The 20,570-nt window shown below is 48.0% G+C and overlaps 4 protein-coding genes across 4 annotated transcripts; 2 read left to right on the top strand and 2 right to left on the bottom strand.

Annotated features, from left to right (window-relative positions):
- Window positions 1-7: 7 nt before the first annotated feature.
- LAESUDRAFT_759918 (uncharacterized protein) lies at window positions 8-3,279 on the top strand (the record flags this gene model as incomplete). The annotated part of the gene is made up of 9 exons (XM_040912652.1): window positions 8-70; window positions 122-292; window positions 390-601; window positions 1,307-1,548; window positions 1,617-2,173; window positions 2,226-2,414; window positions 2,470-2,589; window positions 2,639-2,920; window positions 2,971-3,279. The coding sequence occupies 9 exons, from the start codon at window positions 8-10 to the stop codon at window positions 3,277-3,279; spliced, it is 2,145 nt and encodes a 714-aa protein (XP_040763414.1).
- A 1,496-nt stretch (window positions 3,280-4,775) lies between these two features.
- On the bottom strand, window positions 4,776-9,863 carry LAESUDRAFT_759917 (uncharacterized protein; the record flags this gene model as incomplete). Its single annotated transcript, XM_040912651.1, has 4 exons — window positions 4,776-5,426; window positions 5,476-7,634; window positions 7,679-8,157; window positions 8,215-9,863. The coding sequence occupies 4 exons, from the start codon at window positions 9,861-9,863 to the stop codon at window positions 4,776-4,778; spliced, it is 4,938 nt and encodes a 1,645-aa protein (XP_040763413.1).
- Window positions 9,864-14,654: 4,791 nt separating this feature from the next.
- On the bottom strand, window positions 14,655-15,497 carry LAESUDRAFT_714688 (uncharacterized protein; the record flags this gene model as incomplete). Its single annotated transcript, XM_040907084.1, has 4 exons — window positions 14,655-14,750; window positions 14,797-15,041; window positions 15,104-15,297; window positions 15,364-15,497. The coding sequence occupies 4 exons, from the start codon at window positions 15,495-15,497 to the stop codon at window positions 14,655-14,657; spliced, it is 669 nt and encodes a 222-aa protein (XP_040763412.1).
- A 243-nt stretch (window positions 15,498-15,740) lies between these two features.
- On the top strand, window positions 15,741-16,732 carry LAESUDRAFT_714687 (uncharacterized protein; the record flags this gene model as incomplete). The annotated part of the gene is made up of 5 exons (XM_040907083.1): window positions 15,741-15,836; window positions 15,927-15,987; window positions 16,296-16,372; window positions 16,441-16,503; window positions 16,565-16,732. The coding sequence occupies 5 exons, from the start codon at window positions 15,741-15,743 to the stop codon at window positions 16,730-16,732; spliced, it is 465 nt and encodes a 154-aa protein (XP_040763411.1).
- Window positions 16,733-20,570: the final 3,838 nt, after the last annotated feature.

Below are 20,570 nucleotides of genomic sequence, written 5' to 3'. Positions count from 1 at the left end.
AAAGAGGATGCGCAGCGGGGGTGACCTTGACTGTGAAACGATTGACAGACCGTGTCGATACAGTGCTTCTGTAGGTCGTCCCGATGTCTAGGTGTAGTTATTCTTGCTGACTCGTCGTCAGACATCCAATTCACCTCAGTATGTGGCAGCCAATGGCCAGGCTACAGAGGCTTCACGTATCATTCCGTTTCAGCCCTCGGGCAACATGAGCATGCCCGTTCTTCACCCGTACAACCATCCTTCGCCGCAACAGCGTTTATACCACGCTGAAGGCCGTGAGCACGACGAGGCCGTGCGAATACGCTATACCGACGCCACTGGCCGTTCTTCGCAGTAGCCACATGGCGAACGCCAATTTCACCGTCCCGGCCGCTCACATTCACGTTCAGGTTCTAACTCTCGGCTCTCCCTCTCGCTCACGTAGCCAGGACAGTTCAATCGGTTTCGAGGAGACGCTGTTGAAGGCTACGACAGGCGACGACTCTGATCGCCACCTCGATGGTGCGCCCGCCACCCTCGCCCATCCGCACACTCAGTCGCTCCCGCACCGGGCAGCTCTGGCATCTCGCCTATCCCTGGACACAGTGCAGGCGGAAATGGAGTGGGTGCACTGTAGCCACTTCCTGCAGCTGCCCAGGTGCAGATGTATTAGAGGCACGTCTTTGCATCGCCGGTGGCTGGTGCCCCTGCGAAGAAGAGCAAATTGGGGAGCTTTGGTTAGGTCAACAGAACGCACTGAGTAGTACTCGGTGTGATTTCTCCCTCTTCTTCTGCTCTGTCCCATGGAGATTCGAGTTGTACTCGTTGATCCAATTCCTTCGCTACTTCTCTCCGTTCTTCCCAGCAACCAGGCTTAGTGTATGGTATTTACCCTTTTCACGTTCTTACCCCAGTAGTGTATGAACAGTTAGCCTCATTTATAAGGTAGTAAAACTCTGTCAGCTTTCAACACCATGTTAATGTTGAATTAGCTTGCGTCGTCCTTGTCACACATTCTCCGAGAACGGCTAGGGCTGCGAGTAGAAGAACAGAACAAAGTCGACATGGATATATGTGATTCGCGGTCACGTGACATTTCGCGCATACCTGTCGCGCGATTACCAGACGGCGATGACGCGTCCATTTCTAGAAGGACGTTTGACAGCAGCCTTGCCTGTTTCGCAATTGCACGTGGGTCCTCTCTTGCTCGTTTACATTCACTGTCGCATACATCCAGCTCACGCGATGTCTTCTTATCTGTCCAAGGTCAAAATCGTTCGTGCAGCGGTAGATCAAGCCCGCAATGCCCTACTCTCTCTCCGCAAAGAAGACATAAATGGGAACCAGACGAACTTGTCCATCGTGCCGCTCTCAAGATCGACATTGCAGCGTTTGTTACGCTCGCACGCGACTATGACTTATTGCCTCCTCCGAGCAGAGATACCGGTCTCTCAGACGTTCACAAAGTCATTGTCGATGACGGATCGACCGACATTGTCAAAGTTGACGCGTTGTTTGACGAACGGGTTTCGTCACGGGCACAACCAGTTGCTCGCGATGATGTTCATGGTGCGTCATGGTTTCCTGATGTTCTTCACATCTTGTTCTCACATAATCTCACCTTTCGTGTTGTACAGGTCGTGTAGCGCGGGACAGCATCCATCGCGTGCCATCTGGCGTCACGGCTTCATCAAGTTCCCCGCATATAACCCGTCAAAGCTCATCTTCTGGTCAACTGCTCAGACGGCTGTCTCGGTACGAAGATGCTCGGGAAAGCGAAGGCTGTACCTCTAATATTTCTGTGCATATCGACTCCAACAACCACGACGTCAGTATCACTATGCAGCGGGTTGAAGACATCGAACGTAATGAAAATAGAACGACCACTGAAAGTCCTCCGAGCAACGGTGAAAGTGAGATGTCGATACCCAATGATGACGAAAGCAATCCTCAGGAGGTAGAGAAGGACACAGAAGAGCACGAAGATGCTGAGGGTGACGATGGCGACAACGCGGAATGTGATGATGAGGACGGGGATAAAGAAGAGGACGAGCATACCGATGACAAGGAACAGGACGAAGACGAAGATGAGGAGGATGAGATCGAGCATGAGCTGACCAGTAGCAATCGTAAAGACAAGACAAACAAACTCACGCATAACGTAGTTGCCAAATCTTCGCGCTATCATCAGAAAGTAAGCATTTGTCTCGTTGTTAAGGCTTATTTATTGATATGCTTCACAGCAGAATGCACACGCTAGGCGAATTCAGGAACTAATGGTCGACTTCTTGGCTCTCCCTCGCACGAAACCTCTCCAACCAGTCAACTTCAGAGACGTCATCATGAGTGAACCCAATGGCATTCGACCAACTTTGGATAGGCAAGGTTATCAGCGCATCGTTGCTGGAATATTTTGGACCAACAAAAAGGGCTGGGTACTAAATTTGCGTTTCATTTTTGTTTTTGTGTTTCTCATTGGTCATTTTTAAGGAGCGACTTTTCGAGGGACCTGCGTGGCATGACACATCAAATGCATTGCAGCATGCTCGTCAATCAATCAAGGTGGCATCTGTGTCGAGCGTAGTCGACAGGTTGACCTGTCGCGCTGAAGTATGAATCTATCATTCATATATGTTCTACCTGATCACGTTCCGTGTAGTTGATCCACAGTTCGCGTCACACAAGCACAGCACAGCTCTTTCTTCATCGACTGCTGGCAAAGATCGACATTATCAAGTGGGCCGTAGACTACGCGGCTTTAGACAATTCATCCAAGATGCCTTTGTTGCGCCAGATATTCAAAGCTCAACATCCTCATTTGTTTTCCGATGTTTCAGACAAAGATCCATGGCATTCGGCTAAGCCCCAGTTCATGCAGTGGCAGAAGCACATGGCGAACGAAATAACCATGTATAATCGTATGCTGGAGATGTACACCCATGTGAGTAAATTGTTAGCGTGTACGCGTAGTATTTGAATCATTTATTGCAGTTCGGTTCAATCATCCTAATGGATCCTGTGTGGAGCGAGAACGCGTTGCGATCTCACAGTCATTCCACCGTGCACTCGGCGATGCTGCAACTTTCTCAGCATATGGCCGCAACCATCCAATTCAATGGACATTCTTATCACGGTCTATCGCCCCTGCAACCCGCGATCGAACAGTCGCTGTTGGCTATCACGGAGATTCTTGCTGGTCCATTCGTTGCGCAATATGTTTACGAATTCATGGATCACATGCAGGAATCATTAATTATCGATCCGTGGCCGGGTTTTGACAAGCACTCCATGATTATATGAGTATATTCTACGCTACGTTCCTCATCTTGTCGCTCTTCCTGTATCCTAAATTCAAATTGGCATGCGTAGCGCTATAGCGATAACAGCGCGAATCAATTTTTGTTGAAAATTCTAAATCTTTCATCAAAACCACGTCCTATCACTTAGCGTCGCCGCACGCTCGATCATGAAGTATGTATCGGTCGACGAGCCGAATTTTGAAAGATCATTACGCGGCAATATACGTCTGCTTCGAGCGGTAAAAGAGCAATTACAATTGTGAAACCACGCCAAATTCGTACACAGCTCACTCATGAACGAAGAGCAGTGCAAACGCAATGTTATTCGAACAGAACGAGCAAATATTACGCGCTAGTAAATTCGTGCAAGCCTGTCATGCCTGTAATGTCCTTTGAGCCCGTTCCATGAGCGCTCCTGTCGGTCGCCTCGCGTTCGCATGTCGTGTATCGTCCTCTACCCACTCATTCTTGTCTGTAACCCTCTGTCGATATTTCTCAATTACTTCCGGTCAAAGAAATCTAGGTGAGTGATGGATTGTTTGCGTCACGCTGGCTACCACTAACTCATCCGCCTTCAGCGCTTCTCACTCCCCGTTCGGGGAGTCTTGCACCTCCCTCCTCCTCCTCTCCTCTCGATCTCATCCTACACATATCTCAATCGTTCTATGGCCTCGCATATGCCACTCGATGGAGAACGCTTTCGTTGGAGGGTGAGCCGTAGAAGCGAGGATGGTGCGAGGAGTTTCGATGGTAGGATTTGGCCTTTGGGTGAGTGCCACGTTCAAGATATCCATGCTAACCGTTTTTTTATCTTTATCGGACTGCACAAGCGAACGCACCGAGTTGTACTCGGTGTGATTTCTCCCTCTTTCTTACGCATCTACCCTGTGGACATTCGAGTTGTACTCGGAATCCCACGTTCTCATGACTTGTCCTATCTGCACACACCGTTCCTGTGCATTCGTCACTACGGCCTACCGCATGCACCGAGTGAATGCAAGGTGAGTGTCCATATTCGTTCGACCGTAAAGTATTACGGTACTGTGTTCCCATTTATTTACTACTGCGACACGAACGTGTCGTCTACGTTTCAAGAGTTCGGTATCTCTTCGTCTTCCTCCAGTGGTTGCTTCCATACGAAATGGTTAGGATTGTCTTCTCTGGGCACTGCGGTTTGTGAGCAAGCCATATCCGCGCCATGGAGGGGTTCCCACTGTATATGGTGCCGTCTCTTATGAAAATTTATACTTACCATTGCTTCTGGTCGTTACTGTCAATTATATCATACGGTCACTTCCGGTCTCTTTCGTATCACAGTATGGCATGAGTTTATCTTGTTGAATCTTCTTCGTTGTGTTTATGTGCTTTAACAAATTCGTACTTTCGGCAATAATCAATTGTCAATTCATTTCAATCGTTATTCATAAATGGATCGCATTGCTAACACTCTCGTAGTATTATACATGAATACGGCTCGATATATGCTCGCAATCAACATCAATGAACACATATTTTGCGAAACAGACGCTTGTATGCGAGGATGAATTCCAGATGGTTGGGGAGCTGGTCTGCATTATGTGCGGTTTCTCTAAGCCACTCTTTGAAGCCGATAAGCGTTTTCCATCTCAACCGAGGCACGCCGAGCTTATCTGAAATTATGTACAGCATGTCATCATGACCCTTGCCATTTAGTCGGCAGCACCATATCAACGCGATAAGTCGTAAGGTAATGAGAGGACACTCGCTGTACGGGCATTTCGATTCATCAACAGTTTTACCCTTGGCATGCAGTGGATGGTTGCACGGATGACGAAATGGAATCCAGCACTTAAAACAGAATGGCCAGTTGACGTGTACCGGGAATTGTATGCATCGCAGCGATGCCACGATCACATTCATCTTGTGTTCATCATTGTGCTTGTGGCTCTCCATTCTTCGGCCTTCGTTCTCGAACCAGCATGCCACACAACCGTTTCCACGGATGGATTCGAACATCTCCACCAGCTCTTCAAGCTTGTAAAGTCCTTCAGCCTTTTCTGTCCGTAGTCGATCACCGCTGGTTGTGGGCTTTGCGGCTATGGGGATAGGCTCTAACACCTCTAGTTTCCCTTCGTATACCATCGTAGGAATCATCGATACAGTCTCGTCCTACCCAGTATTCGTCAGTTCAGGATATGTGCTAAAGCAATTTACTTACTAGTTGCATCGTCAGGCAGTTATCGCATTTTTCTGCTTTCGAACCCAACGCCCCACAAGAGTGGACATCTTCATCGACACCATGAAATGCCAGGCATCGGCAACCGTTGGTGACGAGAAATTCTGTCATTTCCGGTAATCCTCCAAAACTGTCCATCTCCGGGTCGCGATTAATGGGTAATCTGGTATGGATGATGTACGTCCAACCCCTCTGTCCGCCCTTGGTCCTAAGTCGACCCGCTTGCTGATCAAAATCAGCTAACCAGTTGGCTTCGATTAGTACGACCACGACGACATGGTCACTGTCGATTCCAGCCGAAAATGCGCTTGTGCAACACAACCAATGATTCTTCTCGTCTGTCCCCTCCTCCCAGGTCCTGACGATGTCGTCTTTTCGCCTGTCATTCGCACTCGTATCTCCTTCGATTACGTTGGCGATATAATAGTCACATCCAATTTCCGCTGCGTAGTCCTTGGCCCTATCGCAGTATGTGAAGTATATCAGGCCCCTCTCGTTCGCCCCCATCGGATGTCTGGCCATGACAGCATGCAACTGTTGTAATACATTATTGTCTATGCTGCTTGATTCCGCTGGCTTAGGTTTGACCCGTACCACGTTGTACGCTATCGTAGGTCGGGCGATGGAGGTCCGTATGACTCTCAGTTCTTTGTGATCGATGCCGATCTTGGCACAGAGGCGTGGCACGGCGCACGGATAGACTGAAGCTGACAGCAGAGTGATTGGTTTTGCCAGGCGGGTCAAATTCTTGAGAAGGTCCATGCAATGTCTGAATCCCTCATGGAAAAGTATATAATGTGCTTCGTCGAGAAAAATGCGAGACAGTCTGTAGTTGTACGATTCAGCCCATATGAAAAAATCGTGAGTGGTAGCTGTGTCGATTGGCGCAAGCACGATCTGCAATGAACTTCCGTCTAATCCAGGCATCCATCTCGCCCATTTCAAGGTCGAGTTGCCGAGTCTCTTCGCGATATCGTTGGTCAAAGCTCTCAAAGGTGCGACGACGATATACATGAGAGATGGAAAAAGTTTTGGCGGTCCCAGAAATGACATGCTCTTCCCGCAACCAGTTGGTAAAACGGCCAGAACGTGTTCATTACCCAGAGATGATTGCACTAGTTCACCTTGTTGTGGGATTGTCCATTGTGGCCTGCTTGAGCGTGGAAACAGGACGTGGAGCGAATTGTGCAGAGTAGGATCGACCGTGAGCGGCTTCGTCATAGGTTTTTGTACAGGCTGGCAGCCTTGTACTGCGGTAATATACTCGAGTAAGCGGATGTTCTGGCCGTTGAGGTATGTAACAAACGTATCGACGATGTTCCTAGTCAATCCCGACTGAAATCGTTGTAGCTCGGTCTTCAACACGTTCGCAAGCAGTATCACGATTCGTGTGAAGACTTCCTCTTCCTGTTCGTCTGATGTTGCTGATTGCAACTGCTGTGAGAAGTTGGAGTGTAGTTGATCGAGTTTTGCATGATAACGTATCGATACAGACTGCATGGAGGCTACAACCGTGTGAGATACTCCTTCCAAGGCGTCGTTTTTCTGAAGCCCATAATGTTTATTGGCGACCTTTACGCTATGACCGAATTGGCGATGTATAGCGTGCAAGTCGTCATCTTCATCGTCCGGCTCTCCAAAATCGACATGAACGATGTTGACAAGGATGCTGCACATAACCTGACGCCAGTCTCTGAGTCTTAGCGGTATACCCAGCAGACGCTCTGTATGGAAACCCAGACAGCGAGACTGTCTTTCACTGTCCATAATCCGCCCACTCTGAACGAATATATATTCATTGTATCGCTTTGCGTCTTCGATTTCCATGATGTCGCATGCGAAGTGAGCACATGCAGGATATATAACACCGAGCAGCGCCATCAATAGTCTGGTTACTGCCGGGGCAGGTACTCTTGCCAGCAGTCTACCGTGATGTTCCAACTGTTTCGTCTTCACATATGTCGTGACGATGGTGCCCCAGCCATTGAGGAAGAAGAAGTGACGTTCCGCACGACCGCGTATGATATATCGAAGATCATCCATCTCTGTCCCTCTTGCGCCTCCACCAAACGTAGAGACGACGAGGTAATACAACCGTCCCACTAGCGCATCGATTTTAGCGAACCAGTTCCATAACATGCCTGCAGGATGTCAGAGCGACTCGACTGCCACAATGTTAAAGCACACTTGCCCTTCGCTGCCACCGGCTTGCCATCATCGTCTATATTGAAGAATCTTGGATCGTCCAATATATGTTCCATCAAAATGAAACGAAAACGCTCCAGACCGTTCCTTCGGTCCGTGAAAACAGAGCTACCCGTCTTAGTGACCTGAGGGTCATCAAAGAAGCAGTTCTCTCGATCCATGGGGTTCATCTTCGAATCAATGTGATTCCAAAAATCATCTAACGACAGAGAGCCGCATATCTCCCTAATGGCCGCGTGGCATTCGTCGATCATAAAGTTGATGCTAGACTTGAACCTATGCATAGACATGCCCACTCCGTCGATGCCTAGTATGGTGCGAGTCACGTCCCAATTGAAACGCGGGATGCCCGGTTCACTGAGGGCGAGTGCAGATAACAATGACATGTGTTGTTGCAATGTAGAGAACAGCGTCTGTTGGCCTTGTATCAAGTACTTACGAACTTCTTGTTTGTACGCCCTGCGTATTCAATTCGTTATCAGTGCTCGTCACCGTCGCTTGTGTTTAGCTACTTACACAAAGTCGTTGCGTTCGTACTTCATCTTGAGCCTTGCTGTCTCCACAGCCCCGCTGGCCCTCATGCACCATTGCATTTTGGACAGATTTGGAGGTATGCGACCGGCTCGACACATGTTCCCTTGATTGTCTCTGAGGTGAAACGCGACCAGGAACATAGTGAACAGTTCCTTCCATTCGTCCTCCAGAAATCCATCGCTGACAAATTTCAAAAGCGACATTATCATCTGGTGGATGCCTTCCGTGCATTCATCGTCTGTGCTGTCTTTACGGCACAATGTATCGTGGAGGTGTTCGATAGCGTCAATATGATGAGGATGGAATGCCAGCTGGACATCGACGAGCGGGTGGAAATGGTGTCTCATGAGAAAAATGATGAACCTCGCCACAAAATCTGAGTAAGTTCCAATAGTGTCGTTTTCTTGTGGCCGCTCAAACGGTGCTGGTTGTGGATCGTCAAGTGGAGACTTTGTCGCGATGTATCTCCGAGTAAGCGTTGAAAGAGAGATTAATTGAGATGCGGCACGATGATAATAACGTCGCATGTACGATTGGAGCCGTATAAACTCTTGCTCGGAATTCAGATCGACTTCGTCCGCGGTCTTGCGAAAGATCTCGATGTTCACGTTCTCGATGCAATTGTATAGCTTGCTTGCTCGTAGTACTGGGTCCATCTGACACATGCTAGGGACTGAATAAGTCTCCGGTTGTTCGTTCAGCTTCTTCGTCTCGTTCCGATCCATCATGGCTTGCATGAGCGACTGTCGATTTAGTCCTGGAGTTGGGACCACTTCTACGTACTGAAGATGCTGTTTGATGTTTCCAAGCCGGTGTAACAAAGCTTCAACACGACGACGGGGATGTGCACCGCTATGGTGGCGAGAGCAATGTTCAGTGTGACGCTTTATACTTGCGAACACTGGCGCAGGTGTAGTACATCCTGGCATGTCGCATCTCCAGCCAGACAGAACTGATACGCCTTTGATGGGGAGCACTGGCCCCGGAAGGATTTTCCTAGGCTTGTCAGCGCCGAGTGTTCTGAGTGCATTCTGCAGCTCTTCCTTGTCAGGAAATCTGAGTTTGCGTCCATGTCCGTTTGCAAGAGGATGCATGCTATTGCGATGCCCCCATACGTGCTCGTGATTGATGACGTTGTTGCATTCCAGGCAAATAACGATGTGATATTTTCCATCTACGCGAATGGACCAGGTCAGAAGCATCGACCGCGCTTCACGCTGCTGGGGCGAATCTTCGTGGATGCCTTCGTCATCTGTATCAGGATCCGGGAGGCTACTGAAGTCCTCTGTTATCTCCATATCTGACATTGTCTCGTCCTCCATTGCGTGATCCTCGTCTTCTTCCTTTACAGTCTCGACATCGCACGGCTTGTTATCCAGCTGCATTGCGTCTGTAATGTCGTCTCTTCTAGCGCCGTCGCCGTGAATAATAAGGTGTGGCGATCGAGGTGTATCCATGGGCATACGGTCCTCATCCGGGTGGTCATAGTCTTCATCGTCACTGTCTCCTACACCATCATCCACTTCTATATTATATGTGGAAGAATTTTCTGGATATGAAAGCGAAACAGGGCGATCCACGAACGGCGTATCTGGATGTCCAGCCGCGCTGTCTTCGGGATGTGGTTTCATTCGACATATCTTCCGTAGCACCCGATACGAGAGTCGAGCATGCTCCGGCCGACCGCAGGGACACGGAAGAGTTTGTGTGTTTGGATCTCGAAACGTTGTATGTTGTTCACCTGTCAATACGACTGAGTAGGTGTAATCGAGACAGGAACTATTATGTACCCTTGTAGTCGAACGTGTTGGAAATGGAATGATAATCTCTGTTATGTTCCTTCAACGACACTCCTCGAGCGATGTTGGGTCGCTTGCAATCTGGCTGCGGGCATCTAGATGGAAGACGATGGTCAGTCATACTATCGCCAAACTGTCGCAGCACGGCACGAGTTCGCTTTGCAAGCCTATAAGTGAGGATGGATTATATGCACGTTAAAGTACAAGAAATGAATCCATAGGCTCTATGTATGCGTGTTGTAGTCGAAAGTGAGAGTCATAAAATACGTACTGTTGGACCGGCCATTTCACCTTCTTGATCTTTGCCATGGTATACGCACCGCGTGGTCGAATAGGTAAGGTTCACCAAGCAAGTACAACTTGCTGGTACTTCAGAAAGGTTAGGATATAACTCGCGCTCGAGTACAACTCGAGCGACGACAATGAGGTTGTAGTAAAAGAAGCGCACAAGACGAGACGCCCTCTCCGCAAGTACGCGTGATCGTGGTACGCTCGATCGCGATCGAGATGCCCAGAACAAATGATCATCGGATCATTCACAAATATCCGAATATTTGCCTTGTGGCTTTAAGTCGGGCGCTTCCTGATTAAATCTGGCATCCGCTGTGGTCTCCCTGTCTCGCTCCTCCGCCGAATCGTTATATCTTGTAGTTAACCGCGACATGTGCTGTTCTTGTGGTAACGGTTAGATTAGTAACCTACGCGTGCAACTTCCAAGCGATCGCCTGCGTTTTGTGCTGTGACGGCACTTAAGTACCTTGTCCAGCTATAACATGTCGCTTCCCGGTCGGAGAGTCAGAACTTGCGCATGCTACGTCCTCGCTCAAACTGCATTGCTATATCATTGCTCTATGTCTCAGCCATAATCCACTGCTCCTCAACTCGCATTGTTCTCTGGGTCTCTCAGAACGGTATCATTTTGTGCGTCATTCTGCAGATTGCTCTCGCATAAGTCCTGAACCCATACGACAGCCAAGAGCGATCTTTTCATTAGCGATGAGAATCATCCTGATAAGATATTGTTGCAGGGTGGATGGGATGTTAGGCATGGCGGATGCAGGGTGACAGGCGGACGAAGGCTGTTAGTTTACTGTCGGAGGGCTGAGCAGCACAGTAGCGTATTTAATGTTGGTATGATGTCTTTGGAGGCTGTGTGTCATGTCTGTCAGGTTAGCGCAACGTTGAAAGCGAAGTCTCAACTTTTCTGTTTGTTCATCTGTGAAAACGAACGTGTTGCATGGTGGTTCGAAAAGAACGTCGACGAGTGGAGAGGTATTAGCATAGGACTAATGCAGTACCAATTTAATCTCGGAATCGCTTTGATGCATAGCGTTCCTGTTCCACATCGACTGGCCAAACCATTTTAGATACCGGTTAATATTTCGTTGACCGTGTAACGATTGAACGCACGCCAGGACTGAAAAATGTCAACGAATCCAACTGCCGCTACATCGAGTGTCATCCCATGCATTTACGACTTAACGCGTTGATGTGGTGGTGCCGACCGACTAAGAGTTATGAAAATATGCTGGCTCTGCTCGCATATGAGCTCGACGTTCCCTGATTGAGATGGAAAACATTTAGCGTCTTCAAATGATGACTCAGATAAACTGCATACATTGCGGACAAGCTTCTCGATCACCTCAGATTCTTACGAGTGTACGAGCTTTTGTATCGCAGGCTGTCTGTTCGCTGACGTCGAATATGTCTGCGTATCTAGTCGTTGTCATGTGTATTAAAGTTACTTTGAGAAATGCAATTGAGCTTGAGCGATCAACTGAAGCGATATCTCGATTGAGCCACTACAGATGGACGATAAAAGTGCATCGTGTACTTACGGTGGATCACAATATATGATGAATCCTAGATGTACCTAGTACACGAACACTGACACGACGCAATGCAACGATGCCCTAAGCATACTACATATGATCCTTTACATATTGTTGCGCGACTTGTCGGTTAGGTTATGGTATTAGATCGTCACTCTTTGCGTTTCACGAGCGCACCTTCGGGTTTGTTCTCCAATATAGCCTTGACGCGTTCACTGTAGAACGATTCGGCAACCGTGGTCAACATGTTGACGTCGTATCCTCCGTATGCCCACATGACGTTATCAGGCCATCATGACCAGGTCGTGAACTATTTGGGTTTATTATCGACACCTGTTGATGTCTTGAGACTAATACTGAATAAAAAGTCATACAGTGCTCACGGATCCAATATACCCCCATATGATGGCCACGTCCAGCGGTGTTAGAAGGGCGTCGTAAAACTCAATCAAGTTAGACGTTCTCAGAACGGCTCGACGATGAACGGATTGATACGGTCCAACGATCTGATCTCCTGGCCCACGAAGCAATCTCGAGTTATTCGTTATATCATACAGTCTGCGGCGGCAGCAGCGAGCAAGCGTTGGTTATGCTGCAGGAGAAAGTCGCGTATATGGACGTGTTGTAGATAATCATCCAGTGTTGCAGTTCAGCCGCGTCGCTTGATCAAATCATCGCCATTGAACGAGAGAGGAAAAGGCGGTGTTAGGTTTAGGTTATGGCAAACGGCTTGTGCATGAGAGTGCGAATCTCGTTATCGTGAATCTCGCTGACACAAGCAGTGGCGGTCTCTGGTTATATGACGACTCTGACACGGCTGCCCATAGTGGAATGGTAGAGGATGGATATCGCGACATGGATGTCGGACTGCGTCATCTCCGGTATAACCTCGTGTAAGATTTTCGCCGTAGGTCTCTCGAACCACGGGATGGACTCGATCTCCTCGTAGTCCACTCGCAATTTGCGATAGCATCTAGCATCGAAGCCAGACCTAGAACAGACTTGCAAGCTTCACGAAATTGTTGCATGACGACTATCGCACGACGTTTGGTCTTGTACGCTAGGCGATATCCGTAGTGACGAGTATAACGGTAGCAGAGGCTACCCCAATCCAGTACATGAGAAAGGAAGATTCGGCGATGAGAAAGTCGCCTAGTGATACATATAAGCTTCTTCACCCTCTGGTGCCATTGGTAGTGAGCGAACGGGTGTAGTGCGTAGAGGCCATCCATTTCCTGTATCAGGTTGATGGTGGAGAGGAGGGCGAACATGGGATATCCGTAATCGAGTCCTACGGTGGCGAATGCTAGCTGGAAGCAGCTATTTTGATCAAATTGCAATAGAGTTACATCAAATGGTTTCGATTCATCGATAGGGGCAGTTGTCACCTAGTCGTGTAAACTCTGTCTGAGCGAATAACGTGTCGGATGGGACGATGACGCCACGGTTGCTGTTGAGCAGGAGCGAAGTCGGAAAAGTCTGATATCTGAATCCCTCGATCAGCAACAAGAAGATTTAGTCTCTATAAATGACGTACGATATGCGGGATACTTGGCGTAAACACAGCTTATGTATTGCGCGCCAGCCCAAGCAACTGGAGACGACGAGTAACGCAAGTAGGCGGCCACGACGAGGAGGCGGTTATGCAGTGAGTCAATCGCACGATGAGTAGCGCACGCTGTGAAGACCGGAACAACCAGTCTCACGCGCAGGTTTTGATACAGACCAGATCAACGAGAAAGCATTTCGCAATTCTGCGTACAACGCATAATTGCAGACAGAGATGGTTGAGTGTAAGTGACGCGCGGCAGAGCTGCACTATCTTTATGCGTGTTGCATAAGCGCTCGTAACATTCACCAGCGCTTAGCACTCCCCGTTCGGGGAGTGTTGAACCTCTCTCCTCTCTCATCTCCTATCGGTCTCATCCTCTGCGTCTCTCCACGCTTCTGATCTCTTCTTATGGCTCTACCTCCTGCTATCTTTGCCGCCTCTATCTAGGAAATCCCGGTGCGGCTCCGGATTTACCCAGCCTGCACCTTCCCGTCTCGTGGGCGCAAAGTCAAAGGCCACAAATGACTGGGGAATACAGTAGCACAGGTGCGTACTATACGTTTTCTGCCCTTCTGCACTCGCCCGCTCTGTTTCCAGCTACCGCCCTGCGACGCGTTTCAGCCACCGCTTGGCGTTCGTCCCTCCCGACGCGTTGAGCGCGTTCTACCGAAAGTGCCATCGGCCTGCCACTTCCAACACTCTCTAACCCAGCTCAACACGCCGTCTTCAACGTCCTCGCTTAGGCCACTCGTGATAGTCATATGGATGAGAAGTGTATGGGAGGATGGTGCGAGGAGTTTCGATGGTGGGATTTGGCCTATTGGGTGAGTGCCACGTTAAAGATATCCATGCTAACGGTTTTTTCTCTTTATCAGACTGCACAAGAGAACGCACCGAGTTGTACTCGGTGTGATTTCTCCTCTTTCTTATGCATCTACCCTGTGGACATTCAAGTTGTACTCGGAATCCCACCTTCTCATCACTTCTCCTATCTGCACACACCCTTTCTGTCCATTCGTCACCACGGCCTATCGCATGCATGGAGTAAATGCAAGGTGAGTGTCCGCACTCGTTCGACCGTAAAGTATTACGGTATTATGTTCTCACATCTTTACTGCTGCGACACAAACGTGCTGTGTTCGTTCTTGTACGTTTAACGTTTTATTCTGTACTTATCACATATGCATGGGTCCATCGACAAGAATGTTACGGCCATCGCACGGCAGCACTGTAGTACAATCATTCATCATTTGAATGATCTTTGCGGCCGTGTTCTCGCCTAACTTTGCCTTTTGTGCCTCCTGTTTCGTCCTTGTCGTTTCTCTTTCTCTTTCTCTGTTTATTGTGTTAGCGAGACAGCACCACTCAATTGTATCCTTACCGTGGGCTTTCGCGATGGTTCCTGCGTCTCTCCATTGTTCTTCTTTCCTTTCTTTTGTACGCCGCTCGATCCGGCACGCACATTGCTCGCTGACGGTCCGGCTGATACTCCTAAATCCCGCAGCCGGCCAGGATTCATACTTCCTGGCCCGAACATCTTCCCCTTAACCAACGTCACCGCGCTGGTTACCTCTTCCGCATCCGTCTCCACGGCACATACCTCGCTATCTTCCATGTCGTCGTCCACTGTTAATGGTTCAAGTTAATACGCGATGTCATTAGCTGTTCAAGGAGGATATATTTTGCACCCAGTGTCGTTTCGCCATAGAAGAATGATTCATCGCGTACGTCCCACGAGTCCGGTATCTCTTCGTCTTTCTCCAGTGTTTGCTTCCATACGAAATGGTGAGGATTGTCTTCTCTGGGCACTGCGGTGTGTGAGCAAGCTATATGCGCGCCATGGCGATGTTCCCACTGTATACGGTACCGTCTCGTATGAAAACTTTGATTTTGGATCTATCGTCATGATCAGCGCTATCGTACGTCGACGAATAGACTGTGAACATACACGCTTTTACCGCTTTTCAGATTCTTACCCCAGTAGTGCACGAGAGGTTCGTCCCCTTTGTCGGGTAGTAGATCTTGGTACGCCTTCAGAACGTTGTCTTCAATGTTCTTGACAACGTGTTGGTTATCAGACATTATGGATCACGGGTACGGAGGTGTTCCAGTGGTATGAGCGCGGTTTGAAGATCAGAGAGCAGTCAGTCTTGATACATGCGCTTCGCGATCACGTGATCTGATGCGAGTTTCTATGATACGCGTTACGGACACGATGGACGTGTATCTTTTTCGAAACGGTTATAAATCTGTCCTGAACTGCTTCTTTGTCTGTTTTTGACTCTTATCACTTACGTTATAACCGTAACTAACACCCAGCTAACGATGTCTGTTTACCTCTCGAATGTGACACTTGCACGCGCCACAGTCGATCAAGCGGCCAGCGCTCTTCTGGATATCAACGAAGAGATAGTTGTAAAGGTATGTAGATCAACTCGCATATCGTGTATTCCTCAAACGATAAATCGTTCGACTTGTGTGTTAAAGTGACCTATATAACGTTCCGCCCAGATATATCAGTCTCCTAGCTGTTCACTACGGGCCCAAGCAGTGGTTGGCGATGACTTCCATGGTGCGTTGTATTCGTCTGATGTGCTCTACGTCATAGTCTCATTATAACACCAATTCTTGCGCTCCATTTTTTTTTGGATCGCTTTGCACTAGAAAGCGTATCCTCTCTGCGTTCTGACGCCATTGCGCCACTCGTCTGCCTGCATACATCCATCCAAATCTCTACTTCCAGTCGGATGCTGCCGTTGTTATGTTGATTTCTATCTGGTGACGATACTATATAAATTGACGTTGATTTAGGGTCGCTCATCGACGCGTCGACGTCAATGCGACAATAACACAACAATGTCAATACATCTCTGTTTCTAGCAGCACAAGAACTATCGCGTTTGAACGCAAACCCGACCTCTGCAACTATGATCAAATTGCATGTGTATGCATTTAATGTAAGCCTCACCAGCGATGCTCAGCCCAGTTGAATGTTGTTTGACGAGCTTTCTATAAATTGGTGAAGTTATTCCAGATGATAAGCCTACATTCGGAATATGCTTACTGGACTGATCGTCAAAGACGAATGGTAGGTCGCTCTTCTAGAAATCTTCCGCGTATCTTATGCATACCCACATGACATCCACCAGGTTCGTTACACGACGGTCTCCACCGCCCTTGTCGCTCGCAGTGGTCAGCCATCTCGCATAGGACGAGCAGTTGTCCAATGGTGCGCCGAATACGAAGTCGCTATCATCTTCGAAGTGTTTGAATACAGTATCTCGTACGCGTTTGACTTGCCATGCGATGAATGCTAGGCCTATGAACCGTGTCTGCGCCGCTTCATCTGTGCAGAGTATGCTACTATTCTTAGCCGTCTTGTGTTCAATATCGCAATCCTTCGGGCATCCGCATTGGGTGCATCGTAGCGGTCCAACTTCCTTGATCGCTCGGTACTCCACGCGAAATTGCTGCATATACTTGTTGCAATAGAGGTGCAATACTGGACATTGGATGGCGATTTTGTGGGTGGATGTGTTAGACAGATTTCTGCCGGACATTATAGGGAATTCTTGAATTCAATCGCTGAAGGTGAGGGTAAGGGTTGCCATATAAGGAAATACATTTATAGCCATCAATATTGTTTGGGATATTTGTAAAGCTGTATGCCAACTTTAAATGCTGACATTGGCTATTACCTGCTGAAGTACTTCCATTAAAAGGCGACAAAGTGCGGCATACACTATCGAGTTTCGTTGTCGCGCATTTGTTAGGCAAAACCGTTCACAGTAGTACATGGAAAACAATTAATAACAATAAATGTATACGTTAAAGTAGTAATAATTATAGGGAATTCTTGAATTCAATCGCTGAAGGTGAGGGTAAGGGTTGCTATATAAGGAAATACATTTATAGCCATCAATATTGTTTGGGATATTTGTAAAGCTATATGCCAACTTTAAATGCTGACATGGCTATTACCTGCTGAAGTACTTTCATTAAAAGGTGACAAAGTGCGGCATACACTATCGAGTTTCGTTGCCGCGCATTTGTTAGGCAAAACCGTTCACAGTAGTACATGGGAAACAATTAATAACAATAAATGTACACATTAAAGTAGTAATAATTTTAATGCAGGAAATTCTGAATAGATATGCACGAGAGAACAAGTGCAGGTTTACGGAGCGTGATGCTCAATGTCGAAGGTGTGATTTCACCATTGCACCAGTGCAATTAATTGAATTTGCCTGGCTGTTTCCTTGTTCTCCCGAATTCTCCCATTCTGAGCTGATTGATTTCTGGTTCATCTTTGTCACCATTTTGCCACATGCATCCCTGATCCACTCCTTAAATGACATATATGGACTACACTCCAGTGCTCAAGCACTTACCAGTACCAGAGTCGGCCATCCTCGCACTGGACATTGTCAGCTGTATTTAACTGCTGAACAATCATCTGTGCATCGCCAGTTACTTGAGACTGGCACTTGTTGTCACCTTACACAATTGGTTTCATTTTTGCAGTGCCGAGTATTATTGAATGAAATAGAAAGTTAGGGGTCGAAAGGTGTGAAGTGAGTCATTACTACATCGACTAAATTGAATGTCATATTTATTGGGTGGCATACAAGTACATATTATGTCATGGCATTATTATTATGTGGCTCTCCACCTCCTGCAGGTGAATTAGATTGGACTCTGGATTTGGTTGTCGCCCCCCAGTTAGGGTCACTGCATAGCAGCACATAGTGCCACAATATATTTTATTGAATAATTAGGTACTGAAGAAACACACATACTATCCAGTAGTATGCTACATTGGTGACAATATGGTCGTCCATATGAGACATATTCACTGACAAATATTTGTAGACTTTGATATGAGATTGTCAGACACCTGAATTGTATCAAGTGATTATTATGCACATTCCGCATGAGATGAAGATAAGGGCTCACAATTGATTATTATCGTATACTTAATTATACCATCTCAGTGATGTATATAAGGCACAACCGCGGCAAACACCACACGATGTAAGTGCCGCGCTCTCCTGCGACAGACATCCGATGGTAACAACATTGTGGTACAGTCTGACCAGATTCAAGTGCACGAGTTTCTGCAATGATCATCTACTAGCAATATTCTGGCTAAGAAGTGCGGCATATGCTTTCACTGGTATGTGCCGTGCCTTGCCATGTTTACCATCGGATGTCTGTCGCAGGAGAGCGCGGCACTTACATCGTGTGGTGTTTGCTGCGGTTGTGCCTTATATACATCACTATCTATATGCCAATGGCTCCAAGCCCCTTGGAGCCATGGATTTTGTTTTCAATCTATGCAATTTAATTGAGATGTTATAGGCTTGTGGACACCCTCAACAGCAAGCTCGGCATCCCATTGGTCCAGCGCAACTGTGGTGCAACTCTGATGTTGTGTTCCGATCGCTCGGCGCCGTCAGCAATCTCCTTGGTATCCTCGTGAGGTACTGTCACAGACAATGTTGTCCACCTCATCTTACACGATAGCTCTGTCTTGCGCGGCACTTGCGCAGGCTTGTTTCCCTTCTTCCCTACACTGTCGCCCGTTTCTGGACCCGGCGCAACTGTATTAAGCGTTCCCTAGTTCATTTTTTCCAACCTCTCCTTAGGCGCCCATTCTCCAGCACCTTTTCCAACACTTTGTGGCTGATCTCCGCTTGCGCCAGGTATAAGGCTGTTGCTACAGGTTATACACCATTCCAACGTTGTTCTCTGGGTATCAGCATGGCTAGAGGGTGTACGGTTGGTCGTTGGAGGTCAGACAAGGTTGGGAGCATGACTGGTGAGAGTTCTTTCATCGTTTGTATTGCTTACCAGGCTTGTTTTGTGATGTAGAAGCTGTGATACGGAGTTATACTCTGTATGACGGTACATCTGGCAGGTTTGGTTCGTCTTTTATTCATCCAGTGATCAGGATGGCAGCTCTCTATCGGACCTCGGTTTGTTCAGGTAAGTGTGGTATTCCTTCATTCTGGGACGTGCCCCTGTGGTTTTAGTAATGCGCAGGACATTATATGGCCCTATCTATATACCGGGAGCCGTTAGCCCCTAACGGCCATGCTCAGAGGGCCCTCCATAGCACATTCAATTCTTGTGCTATGCTCTTCAAAATACCCTCATCTGAAAGCCACGCTTCAAATCTCGGAGGCCCCAAAGGGGCCCCAATGCCCAGTTGAGCGGAACGGGCACTGTAAGCTTCCCAATCGGGCGGGTTTCCTCACGGTAGTGGTTTGGTCAATATTGGTCTTTTTAAGACCCTCAGTTAATTCTATCACCTATCTATATAACCCGGGCCGAATGTAACATTCGGCCTCCCTCCGTGCGCACCTCCTAGCTCCTCAAGATCATGTCCTATCCTCTTGAAAACAGTCTTATTTGAAAGCCCTGCTTCGATTCTCGGGTTCGCAAAAGGGTCGCAATCATTCGACGCAATGGATCATGCGCAAAAGCTTGCGCAATCAGGTAAGTTTTTGCATTCTGTCAACTGTGACTAGAATATTTCTAAAAACTTGAGCAGGTGCTCTAAATTCCGTTTTTTATTTGGGACCCCTAGCAATGCATATCGTCCTCATCATATCAATATTTCAAGTATTTTTACCGTGCGGTTTGTTTTCTATGCATTGTTCTTTGAGCTCGCTCGATAAGCACCCGCTTAGCGCGCAGCTCATTTTATTTTTTTCTCATCGTACATCCACTCTATCCCCTAGGCGCTGCTTGCGACAGCCAAAAATCTCCACGAACAGAGCCCTTTGCGACCCTCCAGGTCGTGTACTTAGATACGCTCTTGCTGCCAATTTCCCTCCCTGATCGGGAAGCCTCGCGCCTGTTCCCACCTCTCGCCTCTCACCTCTCGCCTCTCAATCTCGGACCTCACCCTTGCTAGCTGTGACTTCCTCGACATCATCAAGTACCCTACGCGATGCAGAAGGACGCAGAGGTCTATCTATATACCGGGTGCCGTTGACCCCCAACGGCAATGCTCAGAGGGACCTCTATAGCACACTCAATTCTTATGCTATGGTCTTCAAAATACCCTCATCTGAAAGCCACGCTTCGAATCTCGGAGGCCCCAAAGGGGCCCCAATGCCCAGTTGAGCGGAACGGGCGCTGTAGGCT

The sequence above is a fragment of the Laetiporus sulphureus genome, assembly GCF_001632365.1.
Source record: "Laetiporus sulphureus 93-53 unplaced genomic scaffold LAESUscaffold_24, whole genome shotgun sequence".
In the NCBI taxonomy this organism is placed as follows: domain Eukaryota; kingdom Fungi; phylum Basidiomycota; class Agaricomycetes; order Polyporales; family Laetiporaceae; genus Laetiporus; species Laetiporus sulphureus.
The sequence above is the reverse complement of the archived record's forward strand: the minus strand, read 5'-3'. Positions and strand labels throughout refer to the sequence as shown.